The sequence below is a fragment of the Cibotium barometz genome, chromosome 56 (genome assembly GCF_041138505.1).
Source record: "Cibotium barometz isolate CiBa-2024 chromosome 56, ASM4113850v1, whole genome shotgun sequence".
NCBI classification, from domain to species: domain Eukaryota; kingdom Viridiplantae; phylum Streptophyta; class Polypodiopsida; order Cyatheales; family Cibotiaceae; genus Cibotium; species Cibotium barometz.
The window spans coordinates 36,412,834-36,436,320 of record NC_141101.1 but is presented as its reverse complement, the minus strand read 5'-3'; the positions used below and the strand labels follow the sequence as shown (position 1 = coordinate 36,436,320).

General features: G+C 44.1%; 1 protein-coding gene across 1 annotated transcript in view; it reads left to right on the top strand.

Moving 5' to 3' along the window:
• ING2 (PHD finger protein-like protein) overlaps positions 1-23,487 on the top strand; it is a 100,165-nt gene that overhangs the window by 33,658 nt on the left and 43,020 nt on the right. Inside the window, exon 4 of the mRNA XM_086791554.1 lies at positions 6,621-6,684. Coding sequence (XP_086647680.1) covers positions 6,621-6,684 — 64 coding nt within the window. The remainder of the gene's footprint in view (positions 1-6,620; positions 6,685-23,487) is intronic.

The window sequence follows — 23,487 nt, the reverse complement described above, 5'->3', positions numbered from 1 at the left end:
GAGAGAGAGAGAGAGAGAGAGAGAGAGAGAGAGAGAGGGAGGGAGGGAGGGAGGCGACGAAGAAACGGGCGGGGGGGGCGGGAGCAGCGCGAAAGGTGAAGTGGGGGCGCGAAGGCGAACTGAAGGGGGGGGGGGGGGGGGGGGGGGGGGGGGGGGGGCGAAGGCGAAATGAGGCGCGAAGGCGAACTGAGGGGGGGGGGGGGGGGGGGGGGGGGGGGGCGAAGGTGAAATGAGGCGCGAAGGCGAACTGAAGTGGGGGGGAGGGGGGCGCTTTAGCGCGAGAGAGGGAGAGAAAGCGAGGAGAAGAAGGGGGGGGGGCGTGATGGCGAGAAGAGGGGGGGGCGCAAAAGCGCTGGAAGGCGGGGGACAGTGCGAGGAAGGGAGGCGAGGGGCGAGCAGCGCGAGCAGGGGGGTGACGGCGGGAGCTTCAGCGAGCGGACGTCGGGATCCCTTTTCGTTAGACCTTCTTGATAGGACTCCTGCAAACTCTGCTACTTCTACCGCCGACCGCTAGTTCCTAGGGTTGATCCTGGGCAACAAGATAAAGAACCAGTTTTTGACTTGACTCTGGAGCTATAGCAGCTAAGGCATGGGCACGAAGGTTGTCACCAGCCTGGACATTTCCCAGTATGAAAGGGGTCTAGTGGACTCCAGGATGTCTAAGTATTTGGAAAGTACAAGCTTTGGGAATGGGAGATTATCCTAGAATACAAAGGACCACACTCCTAAAATTTAGGAGAGTTGCTATTTTTGGCCCGACTCCGATGGAAATTCTGTTCGCGTCATTACATCTGGAATTGAGTAGATACCAAGAGTTGGCAAAGTGCCTATGACAGAATGTCTACCAGTTGGGATATTTTTAGAGATAAAGTTTATGGAAGGACCCATCTCTTAGATTGGGACATGTGGCAAGAAAGTGGACCAAAGTGAGATGAGTGGCCTGACACTTGTTAGAAAGTGGATCAAAGTGAGACAAGTGGCCTCACACTTGTCACTTCAGCTATTGTGTGGCTCTCCACACTTCATTGTAGCCTTCTCTTGCCATTTTAGCTCATGGGAGGCCCAAATCTATAAATTGGAGCCCTCTCTTCATTAATGGAGGCTCTCTTGCTGCACACTAGCCTCTACCACCGTTGAAGGTTGCCCTAATGATGGCTACTCTCTTTCTCTCTCTCTCTTGAAGGCTGCCCATGAAGAATACCGGATGTTGGGGACTGTTTTGGAGGCTTCCATCGCGAAGAAATATTGAAGGCAAGGGTATTTAATCATTTATTATGATTTTTAGCCATTGTACTTGTTGTACCAGCCTTTGTACTTGTTGTACCAGCCATTGTACTGACTGTACCAATCCTTGTACTTGTTGTACCACCCATTGTACCGATTGTATCAGCTTTTGTACTTGCTGTACCAACCACTGTACCTGCTGTACTAGTCACTGTACATGTTGTACCAGCATTTGTACTTGTACTGCTATACCAACCACCGTACCAGCTATACCAGCCACTGTACTTGTTGTACCAGTCACTGTACCGGCTGTACCAGCCATTGTACCTATTGTATCGGCTGAATGGAGAGTTGTACTTGCTGTACCAGCTCTATTGCATGAAGACCCATGGTTTTTGGGGAAGAATTTGTACCCACACGGAGGTATATGGATTATGTTGTTGGCTCGGCATTTCTACAGCCTATGTTTCGGCTTGGTTGCCTCGTGTGTTGGGCTGTGTTATGGCATTTGTATATGGATAATCCGGCATCTCCCGTGGGGAGAGTAAGGCCCTCAAAGCTTGTACATGATATTATTCTCCTTGGGTAATAAATTACTCCCCGGGGGGGGGGGGTCGGTCCATTCTGGCCTCTATGCGGTGTCACACGTGCAAGCTCCATTTTCAGCATTTGTGGATGTTTTATCGCTTTTATGTTTTATGCAAAGTGATGATGGATATGTGTTAAGGCTGTGGCTATGTTTAAATGTTTTAATATGCATTGATGGTATCAACAAGTGTGTCAAAGGCCCTAGTCCCTCGGGCACTGCCCACCGCCTGCGAGTTTCATTGGTATCAGAGCATAGGCTTTGTTGGAAGCGGAGGCTTCCTTCTATCAATAAGGAAGAGAAAAGATCTCAAGTGGGGACCACACTAACCATCATTGCTGTTAAGCATGGCCAGCGGCTTCATAGCTTATGAAGCAAGAGCATGAGCAGTAGACAGCTTGTTGATCTAAGGATTTATGAATTCACAAAATTTATCTTGGAAGTATGGAGTTGGCTTTATGTGCACACGTTTAGCACTCTTTCCATATGGATATTGTGGATTATATTATCAAGCTTACAAGCAAGCTATATAGAGATATATCTCAGGATATCTTAAGGATATGGTGACGAGATATTTCTTTTGGCTTCATGACCTACCTGGAAAAGAAAAAGCTAAGTATACTTTTGAGTTTGCAAAGTTGGTGCTTTTGCTATTTACTATGAAGTATTTTTGAAGTTCACTAAGCCTTGTATAGCCATGCAAGGAGAAAGGTGTTGTCTTTTGCCTTGAGATGGTTTCAGGGAAACATTGTTTATGGCTCCCTTTATTTGGATGGAGTATATCTATGGAGATTTCTTTCTTGGACGAGATTTATATAGATATTGGGCTTCACAAGCAATTTCTATGGATGAATCTGTCCGAGTTTATAGAGAAGAAATCTTTGGATATCTCATGGATATGATGCTTTTATGGATAAAAGTCCACCTCTACTCCAAGGTGTGTGGTTAGCACGGAGTATGTGGTAAGAGTTATGGTATACAAGAATTATGGTATAAAGGTCTATGGATTCTTGGACTTCTTTTCTAGGGATTTGGATCTATCCTCAGGTTTATGGATTATTCTTTTTGGCTTCCTTTATTTGGAATGCATTGGACTTATGGAACTCATGGTTCACATACCTTGTGTAGTGTTGTTCTCTTGTCCTTCTTGAAGATTGTTTCTACCATGTGTGGGTGGAACAATAGAGAGCAGATGGAAGGGAACATGGGCACTTCAGAGGGTAGTGTCGAGCAGAACATACCGTGTGTAGTGTTCTCTTGTCCTACGTGCTTTCTTGAAGATTGTTTCTACCATATCTGGGTGGCACAATAGAGAGCAGATGGAAGGGAACATGGGCACTTGAGAGGGTAGTGTGAGTTGGTGGCCGAAATGCCTATAAACTATGTGTAGCAGAAATGCTTATGGAACTCCAGGTTATCTATGCTTGCAAGTGATTGTTTTATCTTGTTACTTGAGTCCACCTCTCATCCAAGGTGTGTGGTCAGAGTACCAACACGGAGTGCAAGTGGTAAAGTGGACATGACGCCTGGTTGGCACGGGACTTATGTCTATGCCAAGGGTCATGTGGACCGATGCCTTGTTGGCAGGAGACTTATTTAGTCTCATCCATTTCTTTGGGACATGGATTCTTTAATTATATTAGATTTTTGAGACTGTCTCATCTCGCCCACTAGATGGGACATGATTATATCTTGAATATATGGCTTGAAGCTTAAAGTTGCGGATAACTTTTAAGCAGCTGGGCGAATGTCAGTAGCCTGGACATTTCCCGGTATGAAAGGGGTCTGGTGGACTCTAGGATGTCTAAATATTTGGAAAGTACAAGCTTTGGGAATGGGGGATTATCCTAGAATATAAAGGACCACACTCCTAAAATTTAGGAGAGTTGCTATTTTTGGCCCGACTCCGATGGAAATTCAGTTCGCGTCATTACATCTGGAATTGAGCAGATACCAAGAGTTGGCAAAGTGCCTATGACAGAATGTCTACCAGTTGGGATATTTTTAGAGATAAAGTTAATGGAAGGACCCATCTCTTAGATTGGGACATGTGGCAAGAAAGTGGACCAAAGTGAGACGAGTGGCCTGACACTTGTTAGAAAGTGGATCAAAGTGAGACAAGTGGCCTCACACTTGTCACTTCAGCTATTGTGTGGCTCTCCACACTTCATTGTAGCCTTCTCTTGCCATTTTAGCTCATGGGAGGCCCAAATCTATAAATTGGAGCCCTCTCTCTTCATTAATGGAGGCTCTCTTGCTGCACACTAGCCTCTACCACCGTTGAAGGTTGCCCTAATGATGGCTACTCTCTTTCTCTCTCTCTTGAAGGCTGCCCATGAAGAATACCGGCTGTTGGGGACTGTTTTGGAGGCTTCCATCGCGAAGAAATATTGAAGGCAAGGGTATTTAATCATTTATTATGATTTTTAGCCATTGTACTTGTTGTACCAGCCTTTGTACTTGTTGTACTAGCCATTGTACTGTCTGTATCAGTCCTTGTACTTGTTGTACCACCCATTGTATCGGTTGTACCAGCTTTTGTACTTGTTGTACCAGCCACTGTACCGATTGTACTAGTCACTGTACATGCTGTACCAGCATTTGTCGCTTTTATGTTTTATGCAAAGTGATGATGGATATGTGTTAAGGCTGTGGCTATGTTTAAATGTTTTAATATGCATTGATGGTATCAACAAGTGTGTCAAAGGCCCTAGTCCCCCGGGCACCGCCCACCGCCTGCGAGTTAGTTATATACTGAATACTCAGCTATCTCTCTCTCTTTCTTCTCTTTATCTTCTATATGCGTTTTGCATCAAGCATGTTTCAAGCTGGTGTTTAGGGCTGAAAGAAGATTCCTAGAGCTTCCGCATGTAACAATCTGGCTGCTAAACGATTTGGCCAAAGTGTCTTGGACTGTTTTGGGCCTGTTTGGGGCTGTTGGACAGCAAGCAGGCAGTTTTTTTTTTCAGTCAAGAAGACAAGAAGGATGTTGTTCCGGGTGATCCTGGTGACGTCATTTATGATTTGGTGGTACCTTCGGGTGGCCAGGAAACTTGAAACATACCTCGTTGTGCAAACAGGTGTGTGGACAGCTCTAAGCTAGAGGGTGTGATCACGTACTATCACTCGGGTGGACCTGACAGGTGCCCTGAGGTAATCAAGAGAGCAGTTGGTTACTCCTTTTCCCTGGGTTGGTGACCGAGGGCTTGTTTTCTTTGGAGAGAAGTTGGTGAGGGCTTTGCCTTGGGTTGCTGACCGAGGGCCTGTTTTCTTTGGAGAGAAGTTGGTGACTGCTTTGCCCAAGGTTGGTGACCGAGGGCTTGTTTTCTTTGTTGTATTTCACTAATTTGGATGAATCTGGTGCTAGCAGAGGAGTATGATCTCTCGGGCACCCGTATCTTGTACAACAGAATAGTCTATTGGTAATAAAGATACTGCCCGCGCGGGGGGGGGGGGGGGGGGGGGGGGGGGGGGGGTGATGGCCCAACTTCAGCCCCTAGTGCTGTGTCATGTGCAAGATTATCTTTTGGTGTTTTATGATGTTTGTGACAGATGTATTGGTATATGCTCATGATGTGATGGATGTTGGATGTATGCTATGTTTTGGTAGCTACTTTCTGGATTCACGCGCCTGCCTGTGAGGCATAGAGCCACATTCCCACGCCCATCGGATCTGCAAAGCCTTCTATAGGCTGACCCCATGCTTGATATCCTTGATGGCCCCCTCCTCCTACCGCGGGTTAGCTCCATAGGCTGTATGATGATGATGGTCCCATCTTGACTCGGACTTGACATTCCCAGCTCATAGCTCTAGTCTCTATTTTCTTTTGTACCATGATGAGATTACATGGACACTAGGGTATCACTTTCATCCACCCCAGCCCCAGGCCACGACCATCACTCAGTTCTTTCGACCCACGAGAGGACGCCACACCAGCCATGGATGAACATACCCATAGTCTCATCGAGCCACACATTCTCGAGTACCCGACCTCCCGCCAGATCCTTCTTTGGTGTAACTCTAGATTGGGCCATGGCAGTATAGCGTGCCTGACATCCCAGACTCCCTAGACCTCGCCAGCAACACAGACATCGGCCCTAGCTTGGAGAGGTAGAGAGCCACCTTCCCATGCCATCTGATCTGTAGAGCCTTCTACAAGCTAACCCCATGCTTGATATCCTTGATGGCCTCCTCCTCCTACTGGGGGGTTGGCTCCATAGGTTGTATGATGATGATGGTCCCATTTTGTATCATATGGCTCGGATTTGGCATTCCGAGTTCATAGCTCCCGTCTTTTTTTTCTTTTGTAGCATGATGAGATTACATGGACACTATTGCATCACTTTTGGTCTCATAGACCCATTGGGTCTTTTGAAGACGTTTAATATAACTTTCTCTCTCTCTCTCTCTTTTTATTCAGCTTTTTTTATTCAGTACTTTTTCATTTTGTTGGGATGACAGAGGATACCCCATACAGGTACTCCGATTTGTCTCATAGGCCGAGTTCGGTCTTTTGGAAGACGTTAATAAAATCTTTCTTTCTCTCTCTCTCTCTCTCTCTCTCTCTCTCTCTCTCTCTTCCCACACACACACATGCACACACACACACACCAAACCGCCACCCTTTTCCTCTCTTTCATCATTTAACATTTGTAGGAAAAAGTCATTTCTCTTTAATGGCAATAATGTTAATTTGAAAGGAATACATTAGTTGTATATGGTGTGGGTATTGTGCAAAGCATACTTTTGTCTTCGTTTTGTGTCTTCAAAAGTTTCAAGCTGATCATAGAATTATTGTTTTTTTCATAGATTGATAGCCACTTGAAACGACTAGATGAAGATTTGAATCAGTTTGCTGAGGACCTGAAACAAGGTTTAAACTTTTGTTTTTGTGAATTTTTGTTTTTTAAAAATGTTTGGCTCAGCACAGTAGACACAGTAGAAACAATCTGTACAATTAGCAGCTTCTTGTTTTTGGTTATTTCAAATTTGTTGCTCTTCCATAATTCCATTTGTTAAAAGTGTACTTTTTTCCACAGAGAAAACGCAGGGGCTCCAAATGCGCGGAATATCTAGCTTTTTGTGCTTGGATTTTCCATGATTGTCATAAGGGTGCTCCCATGGCTATTGAGGGTGTGGATGAGGCTGGTTTAAAATGAGCTTACAGATTTGGTGGGAGTAGTGGATGACCGCTCTATGGTCTGGCGAAAAGAGGCTTGCCAAATTTGCTGAGCTGACAGGCTGGTGATCGTCTCCAAGCAGGTTGCTATGACTGAGCCAGGACTATCCTTGGTCAGGAGAAGGTGGTGTGGGTGCTACCATCGTACCTCTTCATCAGGGAGGCCTTGGCATCATTGACTCTTGGATTCAGAGCAGAGCTTTACTTTGCAAAAGCTCATTGTCAGCGGCCTTCAGCCAGGTGGGTTGCCGTATTGCAGGTAGCACTCTTAGATGTGGGAGAATCTTGGCTGAGAGGAGTCCCGTGAATTTCCACTTTGCCATCTGGATTCCGCCTCTTCCACATTTGCATGCAGTCCTTCACAAGATTGGGACAGGCTCAGGCCAGCTCTCTTCCAAAGCCCAACTAACACCAAGGAAGAGTGATAGTGACAGCCATTAATCTGGAGTGATTTGGTGTGCCCTCTAGCCATCAGCTGGACATGTGATCATGTGGGCCCTGCCCAGTTTCCCAACTTTCTGCTGAGCAGCAGTGGCGCACATCAGACTTAGCAGTCGATGAGACCTTATTAACACCATCCATCCGCTATCCCACAAGCGTTGTTGACTCCTTTGATCCTCCTCTCCCGCCTCTGTGGGTACCAATCTTTTCCCCCCATGACATCCCCGGTAGGTCCTGTGCCTAAGGGAAGAGCTTCCCCTTGTGGTCTCAGTAGGCCAGGATGGCCGCCTAGCCTACTATCAGGGCACCAACAACCGAAGCTCCCTTACAGCGAATCCAAGTCGTTGGCTTCTAAGGCTGCACTTAGCACTTGCAAAGTGATCCCCCTTCTGATATAGCAAGGGCCCATCTTGCCATCTTTGAAATTTAAGAGTGCTGACGTGTGGCCTGTTTACAATGGGACCAAGGAGAGTGGCGCTGGTAGGACCCAACAACACACCAGCCCCATCTTTGCATACTCAGCCTGCTTAGAATGTTGGGACAAGCTTTACTAGTGAGGCATTATCCTCCACTCACAGTAGCTTTGGGTTGCTCACCACAGGGCATGTCATGTGCATCACATCGGTGAGTGCCACATGGACATTAATCTCAGCATCAGCCACCTTTTGGGCAAAATCAGGGGCTGCATTTGGGCTCATGGAGAAGGATCTTGGGCAGCCGGATATTGGACATCAGGTGCCCAAGGACTAGTGTGGACTACTTTTAGATCCATTGTATCTAGTCGTGCACAGTTGGCCAACCGGCCAACCCTAGTAATCGACTAGCTTTAGCCACTATATAAGGGCAGTCGAGGGTCATAATAGGAGGCATTCAGAGGTATCCTATAAGGCTATATACATGAGTAGTCATGCACAATTACGCACGAGCAGATCTTAATTGATATTTGTGAACATCATTGTGTATAATCATTGCAACACACAGTAATTTAGGCTAATGGTCTTTTGTATTGTGTCGTGCTCGTTAAATGTGTGCATAGTTCCAAGCCGTTTCAAAAAACTCCTTTCTTGAATGCGTTTGCAAAATTTCTTAAAAATTTGGGGTTTCAAAAATGTATCATTTGGTGTTTTTTTTTTTTTTGGGGGGGGGGGTACATTTAAAAAAAAATGGCAATATGTCACTTATATGCATGGATAAACTTGGCAATTATGCTTTAGTGTGAAAAACATACATTGTATCATACAGATATGCCAACATTCAAAAACGTTTCAACAAGGGGTTTACATGTCTAACAAATGCTAGACGTCAACAATCATCATGGTGCCTCATTCATGAATCATGACAAGAAAAATTCCACAAACTCATAAAAAGAAAGGCAAAGTTCAAACACATGAAAAATATGTAGACAAACTGATAACATGTTGCATAAGTGCTCGAAAAATAGCACCGAGTCCAATAGACTAAAATACAAATGCCCTGAGAAATAAGCTGCCCTAGAAATACTGAAAAAACTAATACAAAAGCTGTGAATCCTGATCCTTGATCTATCTAAACTAGAAGGAGCAACCTCAATAGCAGCTTGTACACGGCTGGATGATGATCCGGGGCACAAATTCCAAGCAAGAGATAGTTGAAGGTGGTGCAAGGAAGGATGGCATATTGTTTCGAAAAATGTGCAAGGTCAGCGTGGGTTGCTATCAGAAAAAGACGTTTTTTGACCTTATTAAAAAAAAGCTGAAGAAAACTCGTTTGGAATGTTTGTAAATATTTGAAATGGGTTTTCGTGGGAATGAAACACACTCATGGCAACTATGAATGTGTGATTAGCATTAATCTTTCGTAGTCAGTTTCGCTTAGTGTTTATCTATTGTAATCATCATTTAGCCCCATCCTCTCAAAGTTTTGGAGACGCATCTTGAGTAGCTTCTGCCACCAATCTTACAATCCATATTGCTAGTCACTACGGAGGACCGGCTAGTTGTCGAATATGTAGAGTAACATGGGAGACCAATGGTAAACAGAAAGATAATCCACGGAGGCCGGATTTATGTTCTATGAGGCCCAATCAATGGTAGTACACATGTTTTTTTGAAAGAAAGAAAGAAAACTGAGATTGGCCAGGTGTTGATACTAAGGCCCCAACATGGTTAATGTGACTAACACATGGTGAGGTTAGCCAGTCGATGGGATTAGGCATCTAAACGGAGAGGTTAGTAGTTATTAGAGGCTTGAGTGACAGGATTGTGACTGTATCTCTCTAACTACTCTTGATTAGCCTTCAATCATTGAAAGGACACGAGTGAAGGGTCACACCCTCTCACATGGGTCATTAGTAAAGGACATAACTCTTCAAAGAGACACGTCTATTGATCAAAGGACGCATCTCTATGTCCAATGGATCCACCCTTTCGTCAGGGATGTGCCTCGTCATTTGAACTTATTCAGGTCCTATATTTAACAAGGCCTTGTGTCTCAATGCAATACAACATAACTTTTTGCTCTTTGCCTCATAGTATTTAAGTATTAATCTTTTTAATTATGTTTAAGAATATTTAATTAAGCTAAAAGCTTAACAGTGGTATCAGAGCACAAACTCCAACCTGTAGGATGCCCACAGCCAAACCCTAACCCTAAAATCAGAACACCCTAACCCTAAAAATTAGCCAATCTTAACCCTAAAATTAGTCTTAGCTGGGTTTGTATGGAAGAACGAGAGAGAATGGCCTTGCCAATTTTTTTTTGTTTGCCTAATTTTGCTTGATTTCGCTTTATGTAGTAGCTTCTTCTTCTTCTTCTTCTTCTTCTTCAAAAAAAGATGGAAGGCTCTCAGGTCATACGGGTACTTGATGATTTGCTAGGCAGACAACCGGCTCCCTCTCTACCCCTCCTAGGCATCGGCTTGTACAAATTGCCCTCTCCATACTGAATCACCATCTTCCTGGAGGCGCTACCTTTCGTTTGGAAAAGCCACGACTCTTAAAACATATGAATGAATGTTTTAAAGCATTAAGGCTTTTAGCCTTATAACATTCAACAAAAGAGTTAGCCCACATTAAAAAAAAAAAGAGCGAATCGGCTAGCCCACGACCAATGCTGCAACCGGCTAGCTGTACACAAAAGGGGAAAGAAAAATGATCAGTTCTTCACATATGTAAATGCGGCTAGCCCAAAGAGAAAGAAGAAGAAAGAAAGAAAAAAACCAACGTTCGCCACATGTGCACATGCAATAGAAAACGGCCAGTCCCTTTACGCATATCTTCGTGGCTTCTATGGTGGTAAGTTTGCCCCCTTCTGCACACGGTTCTTGGCCTTAAAGTGTTCATGGTGTTGTTCTAACCTTCTGGCATCAGAGGGCTTCATTATTTGTAGCTTTTTCTTAGCGCCCGACTCTTGTAGTACTTGGATTCAGCTGGGCTTTTTCAAACACTCGCATCGTAGGTGTGATCGCTGTTTTTGTCGTTAAAAAAAACAAAATACAACACAAACAATAGCCAAAACAATGTGGCACTTTGATGTTCACAATTCATCATTATATGGATACCACACACTTTAGGTGTGCAAATCAAAATCTATGGTTAAAAGAATCACCCACCTGCTGATTGTTCTCACTAGGGCCCAAAGGCGTCATCACTCACAACCTCGAGAGCCTCAACTTGCAGAGTCTTCATCTCAGCCTACTACTACTGAGGACCAAACTCACCAGCCTAGTAGTCCAGCTCTAGCCGACTGGCAGTAGGCTTTGCAGCAGATGTAGCAGCAACTTCAAGAGTCCATGGCCACACTTGCTTCACAGATCCAACAGTTGCAAACGGATCACCATTCTCATACAGTTCTATACTAGCAGTCGACATTAGAACGTCAATACTAGACAATGAAGACAACATTCCTCCTGAGGTGGAACATGGAGGACTACGTAAATAAGCGTACACTTGAGTAATGGTTTTACAAACTTCGCCTGTATTTTGACTTGATGGTCCTTACCGATGCCAAGCAGATTACATTTGCCACGTTCTTACTTAAGGATATTGCTTAACTTTGGTGGCAACGGCTATAGCATGTTGGAAAAATGGTTATGACGTGGGAAAAATTTGAGTGGGTCATTTATAAGCAATTAATTTCTACCAATGTGGATTTTATAGCCCGAACTTGTTTATGGTTCTCTGGCTTCTTATATCTCACAATTCACTAATCTGATACTGGAGATTGATTCTTTGTCCCCAACGAGAATGAGCTTCATGCCTTCATTGAAGTTTAAACCCCACACTTCGTACCGATGTGAAAAAGTACAACCTTGTCGACCTTGTTGCCATTCATTACACCAAGCGTATCACGGATTTGAATCCGAATTCTCAAACATCGGCCTCTCAAGGTCGCTACTATGGCAGCGGTTCGTGTATGGCTCGTGAAGGTTATGAACAATCCTCATTAGGTAATTTTGATTTCCGACCTAACTCCCCTTGGCAACATTCGTAGCTACCTTGCCGAGACAGAAAGGGTCATCTTCTTATCATTCTCAGTGTCAGCAGTTCTTCTAGACATGTGCATTTGATCATGGACATGACTCTGGACGTGACAATCCTCGCAATCCTCGCCGTACAGCAGAATTGTCTTCTCTGAGCAACAAAAGACGGGATTGTGCACAATTTGTAATGGCGACCATAGATGGTTTGGATGCCCTAAATGACCCAATGCTCCTCAAAACCATAATGTGGAACTTCAACTTCAAAAGACTGCTCTGATAAAGGAAATCATGTCGTAGCTCATGCACTTCATGTTAGTGCTGTTAGCATATTCATCCCCAGATTCTGCCCATGTATAGTGTCCCCTTTTTATCATTTTTATGGCCCTTGGTTGTGGGCTGGCTACCCCTATTTTTTCCATATTTTCCTGATATTTTTCCCAAGTTGGGTGACTTATCTTCAGTCGGCTAGCTCTTGTTTATCCAGTCGGCCAGTTTCTTTGTTCCAATCGGCCAGCCCTCATGACTAATATATAGGTCGGCTAACCACTTCACTTTTCATATAGCTTGGTCATCTTTTTTGTATCCCTCACTTAGGAGACCTTTATGTCTCTTGCTTGGGATTGCTTTCATTGCAGTATATTTAGCATAGTTGCTTCATCTCTCTCTCTCTCTCTCTCTCTCTCTCTCTCTCTCTCTCTCTCTCTCTCTCTCTCGCACTTCTTAGATCAGCACACTCTAGTGCTTATTTTACTTCCGCTCTGTGCAGTCTTTCATGGTATCATCACGCTAGGTTTAGAGTTTACTCTGCTGTCCTAGTTTTTGCCCTGGTTTCAGGCTTCAACACCCTCTCTTCTGCGTTTTTGCTGCTGGTTAGCCTGCCTCTTTCAAGCACTTCACCATTGCAGTTTGTGGTCAATCTTCATCGTTTTTGACTTTTGGGATCCCTGTACAGCTGTCGACCTGCTATGTTTTTAGAGCAGCAGTACTGTAAGTGCTGTGTTTCCTCTTCTACAGGTGTTTTGCAGAAGTTCGTTTGCTGATTAGAGGCTTTGGTGGCATTTTGTACCTGTGGAGGACACTTCTTCTTCTGAGATTGTGTGTTTTTCTTGAGGAGAGCCCAAGTTGCAGTGAGGACTGTCCTGGTTGATGCCTTTCCCTCTTGCACCTTTCTATAGCATATTCCCAGGCCCTATGTGGCTGTCTTTTCTCTCTATATCAAATCTGCATTTTTTGCTTCCCTCTTCTGGTGGCCTCAAGGTTGCAGGTACAATCGACAGAAGCTTCTGCGTTTTTTGCTACAGGAAGATTTTCGGGTGTTGTCCAGCTTCTTAGAGCTGCGTTTTGGTGGGAGGAAGGGACCTACATCAGCGTTTTCTTATTTGGATAGTTTTGAGCTTATGAGGTTTGGTCCTATTGGTTGGATCAATGATGACAGTTTTTGATTTGGCTCCCGTACCACTTTCTTGTTATTTCTTGGATGAGGTAGACAAGTTGGATGGTGGTAACTTTCAGTCATGGAAGTTGCACGTTACTTCTATTCTTAGGGAGTATGGTTTGATGGAGTTTCTCTCGTACAAGAATTGGTGCTTACCGGAGCTTGCCTCTATAGAGGATGTGTGTTCGTGGAGGAAGACTACCGGACAGATCTATGGCTTTCTCCTCGTGAATTGTGAGGATTCGGTTCTTCGACACTTCATCTGTGCTCCTGCTGATGCTTCTAGCTTCTATGTGTGGCAGTTGCTTTGTGACCCGTATGGTGATGTCAGTGATCGGCAGATGGTTTTTGCTTTTGGGTGCTTTGCAGCCAGTGATCTTATGGATACTTCTTTTGGAGATGTTCTTGCAGCGAAGGATAGTGGGCTAGTTTTACTCACTGCATTTGAGGAGTTTGTTTCTCCTGTTGCCTTGCCTTCAGTTTCTGTGCCTCTCTTGCACTTCTTAGATCAGCACACTCTAGTGCTTATCTTGCTTCCGCTCTTTGCACTCTTTCAAGTGCTAGCCTTGCTTCAATCATTTCTTTAGAGAGTTCACATATTGACATGAAACAGATTTGTGAAACTTAAGTTGGCTCTCCTAACCTTGACACATCTATGGCAAACTTTATTGAGTCGCTTGATGACAACATTGAGGATTCTTCTAGCATGAGTTTAGAAGAACAACAAGATGATATTGAAAAGTCCTTTGATTCTTTATCTCAACATGATGAGTACTTGGCTATATTGCGGCGTGGAGGAATCTGAAGGTTCAACCATGAATTCTCTTGATGATACTTGAATAGTATGTGTTGAAGTGTTCATCTTGAAAGTGGTGAAGTACTCATCCAATTTTTTAGAAGAATGTGTGAAATTCTCCGCAATATTGAAAACATTATCCTTTTGTATGATATCAAAATTGTATTGGTAAGGTTGAAACAAGCGTTATATGCGCTTTGGTAGTATCTGTGTCTTCAAAGAAGTCCATCGTTGGTGCAACTTCAAGCCCAACATTTGGAAGCAGACGAAGAAGAAGACATTAAAGAATGATGCTACAACTTGGGATTTAGCATTTAAAGCACGACAACAAGGCAATAGAGGAAACTTTTTCAATATTTCTCAGTGTGAGCTTCACCATATGCATAAGTGGCCTAATGACGAAGATCTTCCGCAACGTTAGAAGTCTTTTATTTAGAGTATTATTTTAAGTGGGAGGGAATGACACGATTGTGACTTTGTCTCTCTAACTACTCTTGATTAGCCTTCAATCATTGAAAGGACACCAGTGACAGGTCACACTTTGTCACATGGGTCATCACTAAAGGACACAACACTAAAGGACACAACTCTTCAAAGAGACACATCTATTGATCAAAGGACACATCTCTACGTCCAAAGGACATAACTATTCATTCAAGAGTTAACCCTTTCGTTAGAGATGTGCCTCTTCATTTGTACCTATTTAGGCCCTATTTAACAAGGCCTTGTGTCTCAATGCAATACAACACAACTTTCCGCTCTTTGCCTCAAAGTATTTAAGTATTAATCTTTTTAATTATGTTTAAGAATATTTAATTAAGTTAAAAGCTTAACATTGGGCAATTTATGGCTTCTATTTATTAGGTGGTCTATATAAGAGAGTTTGAAGAGGGAGCTCCTCTACATGGACTATAGGTTGTATTAAGACTACTTTGTGCTTACATCAGAGGGGTGTGTTGTAAAGTCCTCCACATGATCTGCCCTAATCATAGCTGAAACAAAGGTTAGCACAAACCAAATCATGGGGTGGTAGGCTAGCTCACCTCCTAACTATGATTGGCGTCCATTGGTCTCTCCTAAGCCAAGACTAGGACTCTAGCACAATCCTAGAGGCCCATGTCTAACTATGGCATCTCATACCACAACGAAGCCTCCCCAAAGGCCTTTGACACGCCAACCTATGTGCATGGCATGAGCATGTTAGCTCTGTTGGTCCAAGTCCTTAAATGGTGCATGTCAACAACTATGTATCTCATAATAACCCAGGTCCTCACTTACATAGTGATAACTATGCCAATAGCTAACTTGCTATAAACATCCATTAAGCTTGTTTCATCAATCCAAAAACCCTAACCAAGTATCAGCCTGCTAAACCCTAATCCTAGGCTCCATAACCTTGCTAGATTAGGTCCCTAATCCGTAGATTTGTGTCCAGGTACATAACATACTTCCCCTCACTCTTAAATGTAATCAAGGAAGGAGATCTAGGTTAATATTTGTACATCAGCATAAACGGATTGTAACGAGTAGCCGCATGCTTAACACTATTATAGGCGAACTCGACCTTCGTGATGTATTTCTCCTTATCTGATGGTCTCTTGGAGACTTATGCACGCAGCAGGAAGCATATTCTCTGGAACCTGATTCACCCTCTTTGTTGCCCATCAGAATGAGGATGATTAGAGGAACTCATACTCAGCTTAGAACTAGTTGTCAGAAGTGTCTAGAAAACTTCGAGTCCCTGCCACTGACTATATCAAAAGGCAATCCATACAACATGGAAAGCTTCTCAACAAAGTGTTGGTACAATTTAGTTGCCTTCAATGTCACTTTTGTAGGTAAAAATTATGCCCTCTCCGTCAGTCTGTGTACCACCACCCAGATAGCATCTGTCACACACGGGCACATGTATATGGCACCAATTAACTACCAAAACAACATACATACATCAACCATTCTTGGCATATACATGATTACCATCATTGTGAAACATTACATGAGCATATACATCCTGCAAACATAAACCAACTTGCACATGACACAGCACTAGGGGCTGAAGTTGGGCCAGCCACCCCCCCCACCCCCCCTCCCCCCCCCCCCCCCCCCCCCCCCCCCCCCCCGAGGTATCTTTATTACCAATAGAAGTATTTATATGTACAAGATGTGGGTGCCCGCAGAGTACACACTCATCCAGCGGACACCAGATTTATCCAACTGTGGAAACATAGGTAAACACATTACTTGCAACTCCTCGGTCACCAACCAAGGTCGAGCGGTCACCAACCACTCCTGTTGCAATACCCTCGGTCACCAACCGCTCTTGTAGAACACCCTCGGTCACCAACCAGGTTAGAGTGATCACCAACCACTCCTGTACTTTGATAGAGCGGTCACCAACCCTCTAACAAAGTGCTGTCCCAAACCTGCAAAACCGTAACCAGCCATGGTTTTGGCTCACTGGCCACCCACAAGTTCCACCAGATCACATCCCCAGGCCTGGTACTTGTCTAGGGACATGTTTGCTCAAGTTTCGTCACAAGAAATCTCCTGCAAACCTGTAAAAACAGCCAATAATGGCCCTTATAACAGTCGGCCAGCTCCTATAGAGGCTCTGCTCACTCCGTCCAAGCCCTATTCTCAGCAGAGAAGCCCAAAAACAGTCCCAACAGCCATGCACAAGCTCTTGGAGCCAAATCGATCAACCTGCAACCCCTGTAGATGAAGTCGACCTGCCCTGTAGAGAGAAATAGCAGCCAGCCAGCCTTGGGACCCTTGTACTTTGCATGTATTCCACCTGTAGCTCATGCATATGAGTAAACTTGCTACTTTTTCTGTCCACAGCGCTCCTAATAGCCCACGATTTCCAGTTGAGTGCTCTACAAGTCAGGGCTTGCCCACTTTGGCCCTCCCACACCCAGAATAGCAACTCGTGGAGCTTTTTGGGAGTGCACGGGTGCCCGTCTCTCATGTTTGGCCTTGGTTCATTAAAAATAGTCCACCCTGATGTGAACTCACTTATAAAACTATAAGTGTGTCCGCCCACACTTGAAGTGAACCTTAGTAACATGAAATAATGAATAAACTGGGTTAAGTGTGCACACTTAACACCTGCAAAACACATAAGGAAACCATATGAGTCCCAAACAGGTGTGCACACGCGTATCCACGGGTTGTCCAGGCGTCCCCGGTGCCCGTGGACATTCACAGGCAAAATACCAAGCAATGTCTAGGCATCAAAAACAAGTCATCCATGCATGTGCAACTCACATACATATGCTGGTGCACAAACATAGTGGATGAAATCTCCCAACTTACATCTTGTACATCCAACTAGCCCGTTCACAAGCGCCGTCCACACAGGACCATAAAGTACTCACCAGGGTAACCACCCTTCCATGAGTTGAGAGTCACTCACTAGGGTTAACCCCCCTTCCATGAGTTCATAAATCATGCTAGGAACTCACACCATGATACCAATCTTTCCATGGAGCCCTTCCACATGTATTTAATCATGACATCATTTCAGACGTTTGCTAGAGAAGTGGTGACATCCCCCCCCCGGCTTGTAATTAGTTGCCCGCAATTGAAAAGCTTCCAAGTAGGCCGCAAGAAGATCTTGATAGTCTTTAAAATATGCCTCGTCCATCCACTTCGCATTAAGTGCTGGATAGTTCCTGAACTTCACAAGGTACTTACGGACAAGCCTGTCTCTAGCATCTTTCCGCTCCTTGTGAAAAACAATCTGCTCAGGCTGCAATACCTCTTCCAGCTCATCAACTCTGGTTGATCTTCCATAACTAGCTTCACCGGCTCAGGACCAACATATCTCTTCAAGAGATTGACATGGAAAGCATTATGAATCCGCCAACGATCTGGCAACACCAGCCTATAAGCTCCCTCATTGATCTTTTCCAAGATCTGAAATGGTCCATGATACCTGCAAGATAGCTTCGAACAGTTACCATCTTTCCCAGTCTGCTTGCGAAGGCGAGCCTTTTGGAATTTCAATAAAACCCAATCTCCATCCTTCAAATCCAATTGCTTTCTATGCTTATCTGCAGCTTTCTTATGCTTATCCTGAGATCTCTGTATGGCTGGTCGGACCTATGCAAAGGCCGTATCCAAATCCCTTACATACTCATCTGCTGCAAATATCTCATCTTTTGTGCGAAGGATAGGTGGCAAAATAATCTTGCCATAAACAATCTCAAAGGGCGCCTTGCCCGTAGAAATATGCACTGTATTGTTGTAAGCAAACTCTACCTGTGACAAATACTTCTCCCAATCTGATTTGCGATCAGCCACATAGCATTTCAAAACATCAAGCACTGCTGAATTTGCAATCTCACTCTGCCCATCTGTCTCTTGATGATATGCAGAAGAGCAGCAACACATGTGAGCAATAAGGAGATGAACTAGGGCGTATCAATCCTTTCTTAAGCAAGTCATTAACCTGCGGCATAATCTCTTCTTGCTGACTTGCACTCACCCTGTAAGGAGGTCTATTCGAGGGCGTATTCCCAGGTATCACATCAATACGATGATCCTCGGGACGCTTAGGTGGCAATTCTCCTGGTAATCAACTCTTTTACCCTCAAAGGCGGCATCTGCATTCATTTGAGTCCCAAAATTTGATGCATCCAAGCCTATGGCAGCAACCATCTGTTCGGAAATGAAATTATCTGTGGATGGATCATCAAACAAAAAGAGTGCGGGCTGATCCCTCAACTGTCCCCATGCTTTACCTATTGTTCTATGATCCGGGGGTTGCCCCGTGTTACCCTGCACATTGGGCACAACATCCACATGAGGCTTTTCTGCATTAGAATCTACATTCTTGGGGTTCTGTGGGCATTTAGGATATATGTGATCCTTACTACCGCAACCAAAACATTTCCCATCACGTACATAATCAAGCCTCTGCTGTTTCGACAGCCCAAAATCATTGCGTTTACCCCCCAGCTTCTTAGACGAGTTTACCTTTGTATCTGAGGCATCTTTCTGCTCACTTTTAGAGGGCTGTCCACGCTTTTTCTGGTCATAACCAGCCCGTCTCTTGCCCTTAAATGAATCTGAATTTGACTTGTTTTTAACCTACTTCATATGCAAATTATGCAAATTTTCAGCTATGAGTGTCAAGTTTATCAACTGCTGAAGAGTCTGATTTGGGTACACTTGTAAGCTCTCTTGAATGATGGGGTGCAAACCTGATTCAAACTTCCGTTTCTTCTCCCTATTAGAAAGAGACATAAAGGTCAGCAGTACCTTCCAGTACTTAGCTATATATGTCTGCATTGTCTCCCCTTCATCCTGCTTCAACCAATCCCACTCTTTGTGTACATTCTTAGGAAAGTTTGGTGACAAGAATTGAGCATAAAACTCAATTTTAAAGTCATCCCATGTGCGGGCAGCACTTGCATCCAAAAGCTTGGCCATCCACCAATCACTAGCCGTCTCTTTGAGATGCATACCCACATGCCTGAGTTTAGACTTCTCAGAGAAATCTTCATTGCAAAAAGAAATTTCAAACTGTCTCACAAAAGCAAGCGCCTTCGTAGTATCCATCTTGCCATAGAAGTTCTCAAACTTCACATCTTTGTCTCTTGACTTGAACTCTCGGCTTTTTCTTTTTAGAACGAGACCTGTCACTAGCCACTTGTCTAGGCTTAGGAGACTCATGCCTAGGTCTCTTCCCACGTACTCGAGACACGCTCCTGGAGTGGTGAGAATCTTCACTTGAAGAACGCTCTGGGCATGAAGATGCATAACGGTGACGAGGATTTTCATCTCCTGATGTACTGGAATCTACATGTGCTTCCATGCGGGGAGTCCTTTTTGTACCTGCATCACCCAATACATCCTTTTTGCCTTTCAAATAAGACATGGCCAGCTCTCTAGGATCTTCATATCCGATCTCTGCTGCTATGGCCTCAAAGGCTGCATCGTCACTTGAACCCTTCTTTTTCTTTTCATTCAAAACCCTTTGCACATTAGGTTTTGGCTCACTGGCCACCCACAAGTTCCACCAGATCACATCCCGAGGCGTGGTACTTGTCTAGGGACATGTTTGCTCAAGTTTCGTCGCGAGAAACCTCCTGCAAACCTGTAAAAACAGCCAAGAATGGCCCTTACAACAGTCGGGCAGCTCTTGTAGAGGCTCTGCTCAGTCCGTCCAAGCCCTATTCTCAGCAGAAGCCCAAAAACAGTCCCAACAGCCATGCACAAGCTCCTGGAGCCAAATTGATCAGCCTGCAACCCTTGTAGATGAAGTCGACCTGCCCTGTAGAGAGAAATAGCAGCCAGCCAGCCCTGGGACCCTTGTACTTTGCATGTATTCCACCTGTAGCTCATGCATATGAGTAAACTTGCTGTTTTTCCTGTCCACACAGCTCCTAATAGCCCACGATTTCCAGTTGAGTGCTCTACAAGTCAGGGCTTGCCCACTTTGGCCCTCCCACACCCAGAATAGCAACTCGTGGAGCTTTTTGGGAGTGCACGGGTGCCCATCTCTCACGTTTGGCCTTGGTTCATTAAAAATAGTCCACCCTGATGTGAACCCACTTATAAAATTATAAGTGTGTCCGCCCACACTTGAAGTGAACCTTAGTAACATGAAATAATGAATAAACTGGGTTAAGTGTGCACACTTACCACCTGCAAAACACATAAGGAAACCATATGAGTCCCAAACAGGTGTGCACACGCGTATCCACGGGTTGTCCAGGCGTCCCCGGTGCCCGTGGACATTCACAGGCAAAATACCAAGCAATGTCCAGGCATCAAAAACAAGTCATCCATGCATGTGCAACTCACATGCATATGCTGGTGCACAAACATAGTGGATGAAATCTCCCAATTTACATCTTGTACATCCAATTAGCCCGTTCACAGGCGCCGTCCACACAGGACCATAAAGTACTTACTAGGGTAACCACGCTTCCATGAGTCCAGAGTCACTCACCAGGATTACCACCCTTCCATGAGTTCATAAATCATGCCAGGAACTTATACCAGAATACCAATCCTTCCATGGAGCCCTTCCACATGTATTCAATCATGACATCATTTCAGACGTCTGCCAAAGAAGTGGTGACATCATCATGCACTCTATTGGTCCGTGGCAAACCTACAATGAAGTCCATGTAAATACTCTCCCATTTACCTCTTGGGATCTGTAGAGGATGTAACATACCTCCAGCCCTAAGGCAATTCACGTGCTTCACTTGACATTGATGACACTTTACCACAAACCTGGACATATGCGAAGCTTAAGTCGAGTAAAACGTCCGTTTTATCAAATCATAGGTCCGTTCAACCCCTAGATGACCCGCTATAGGAGCGTTGTACATGATTCTTTTCCTAATCTCAACGTTATCCGGTACACAAACCTTCTCATTCCGGAACAACAATCGATTTTGGATAAGAAATTGACCACCTGAGAGGAAAAACACATACAAGGATGTAGCAACACCCTAATTAGAAGTATCAACCCTCAATCGCAATAACTCTCTAATTAACACTAATGATGAGATCAACAAGAAACTACAAATTTTGTGCACAATATTATAATAAAGATTTGAAGGAATTTTGGTGCAAATGAGACTTCAAAAACTTCACTCCAAGAAAAACTCTATAAACCTTAAGTTTTCACCCAAACACTTAACCTTCCACAAAGAACTTATCCTAGAGTGTCTCATTACATTGCCACTATTAGTACAACCCCAATCACTCATAGGGGCTTGGAATCACGTTACTATTGGTATGTTATATAGCATACATCCGAGGCCTCTCACTAAACAACCCCAAAAACAAAACAGGTGGCCAAAATCATACAAAAGCACTACAATGCACCAAGGCCCAACCATCACCTAGCGACCATGTCGCAAAGACTCTTATTGCAAAGATGGAGGAGCAAATGTTACATGGATATTTATAGGGTACACTCTTTATGTGCATTTGTATCATGCCTCACGGTCTCCACCATTTTGGGAAGGTATCTTTAGTTTTTAAAAAATAGAATTTCAGCCTTTCTTATCAAATACTTAACTAGTTTCTTTCTTTCAACTCTTTTCATGACGTTGTGCATGATTCACAAATGCCATGACTCCTAAGTCTGACTTTGAATCTATGAAGCTCCGTGTTTGGGCCTGTTGCCAACACCAATGATTGTCGGTCTCACATAGCTCTCTCAGAGAGTTGTAAAGGTCAGCCCTAATCTCGATCAAGCTCAAAGAGTTTACCTCCCCAATTCTACTCAAGGCATGTGCCACTTGGTTCAAGCTACCCTTATGATACTTTATTTCCATATCAAAGTCTTGCATTAACTCAGCCCGCCGTGCCTTCCTCCCCCTCAACTCAGGTCGATCACAAACATACTTAATCAACTCGTGGTTGGTCAACATAACAAACTTGGTTCCATAAAGATAATGTCACCAAGTTTTCAGAGCATGTATAACCACATACAACTCTTTCTCCTGAGTCTGCCATCTGACTTGGGTATCGTCAGGCTTCTTGCTTTCAAATATCTCAGCAAAATCATTAGGCTTGGCATACACCTTCTCTCGCCTCAAAACCGTCACGAATGTTCCTAAATAATATCAAAAGAGATCATTCATCATTTCCGGAAAAGTAGCTGGAGCATTTGTGAGCCCAAAAGGTGATATGAGAAACTCGTAAATGGCCATACTGTACGAGGAATCTCTCTTAAACACATCCTTCGCAGCTCTATCCATATTTGGTTATAACCAGTATGAAGGTCAATCTTCATAAAATAGGTAGCTCCATGCAATCTATCAATCAAATCATCCACTTTGGGGAGGGGATATCTATTCTTGATTGTAAATTTATTCTACTTTTTATAACACATTCTCCAACTTCTGTTCTTCTTGTGCTTCACAAGTACGAGTGTTAGAGATGATATTAACTACTGGGCAATCTCATCCTCTTCTAGTAGGCTTATCTTATAAGGCACAATACTCACAGGGTGAGACCGTGAAACTAAATCAATCGTGGGTGGAAGACCATGTGGCAACTCAGCTGGGAAAACATCGGTAAACTTTGCCCTGATGTTTTCTAAAGCTTGTGTCTTCCATACATCAAGACTAATTGAATTAAAGTCACAATTAGCATTAGATGACATGGTATCTAGAACACATTGAAACACTTCATAATTAGAATCCTTTAGTATACTACGAAGTTCAATTGAGTGTACAAAAGTAGTGGACGGGACATCAAAATCACCTTTCAGAGAAAACTGGACACTGTCCATGATGAAATGTGGGATTTACTCCACGCGGCACACACACGGACATCAATCCAGCCTGTAGCAATCAAAGTATGTCCACCTCTATCAAGCACCCAATCATC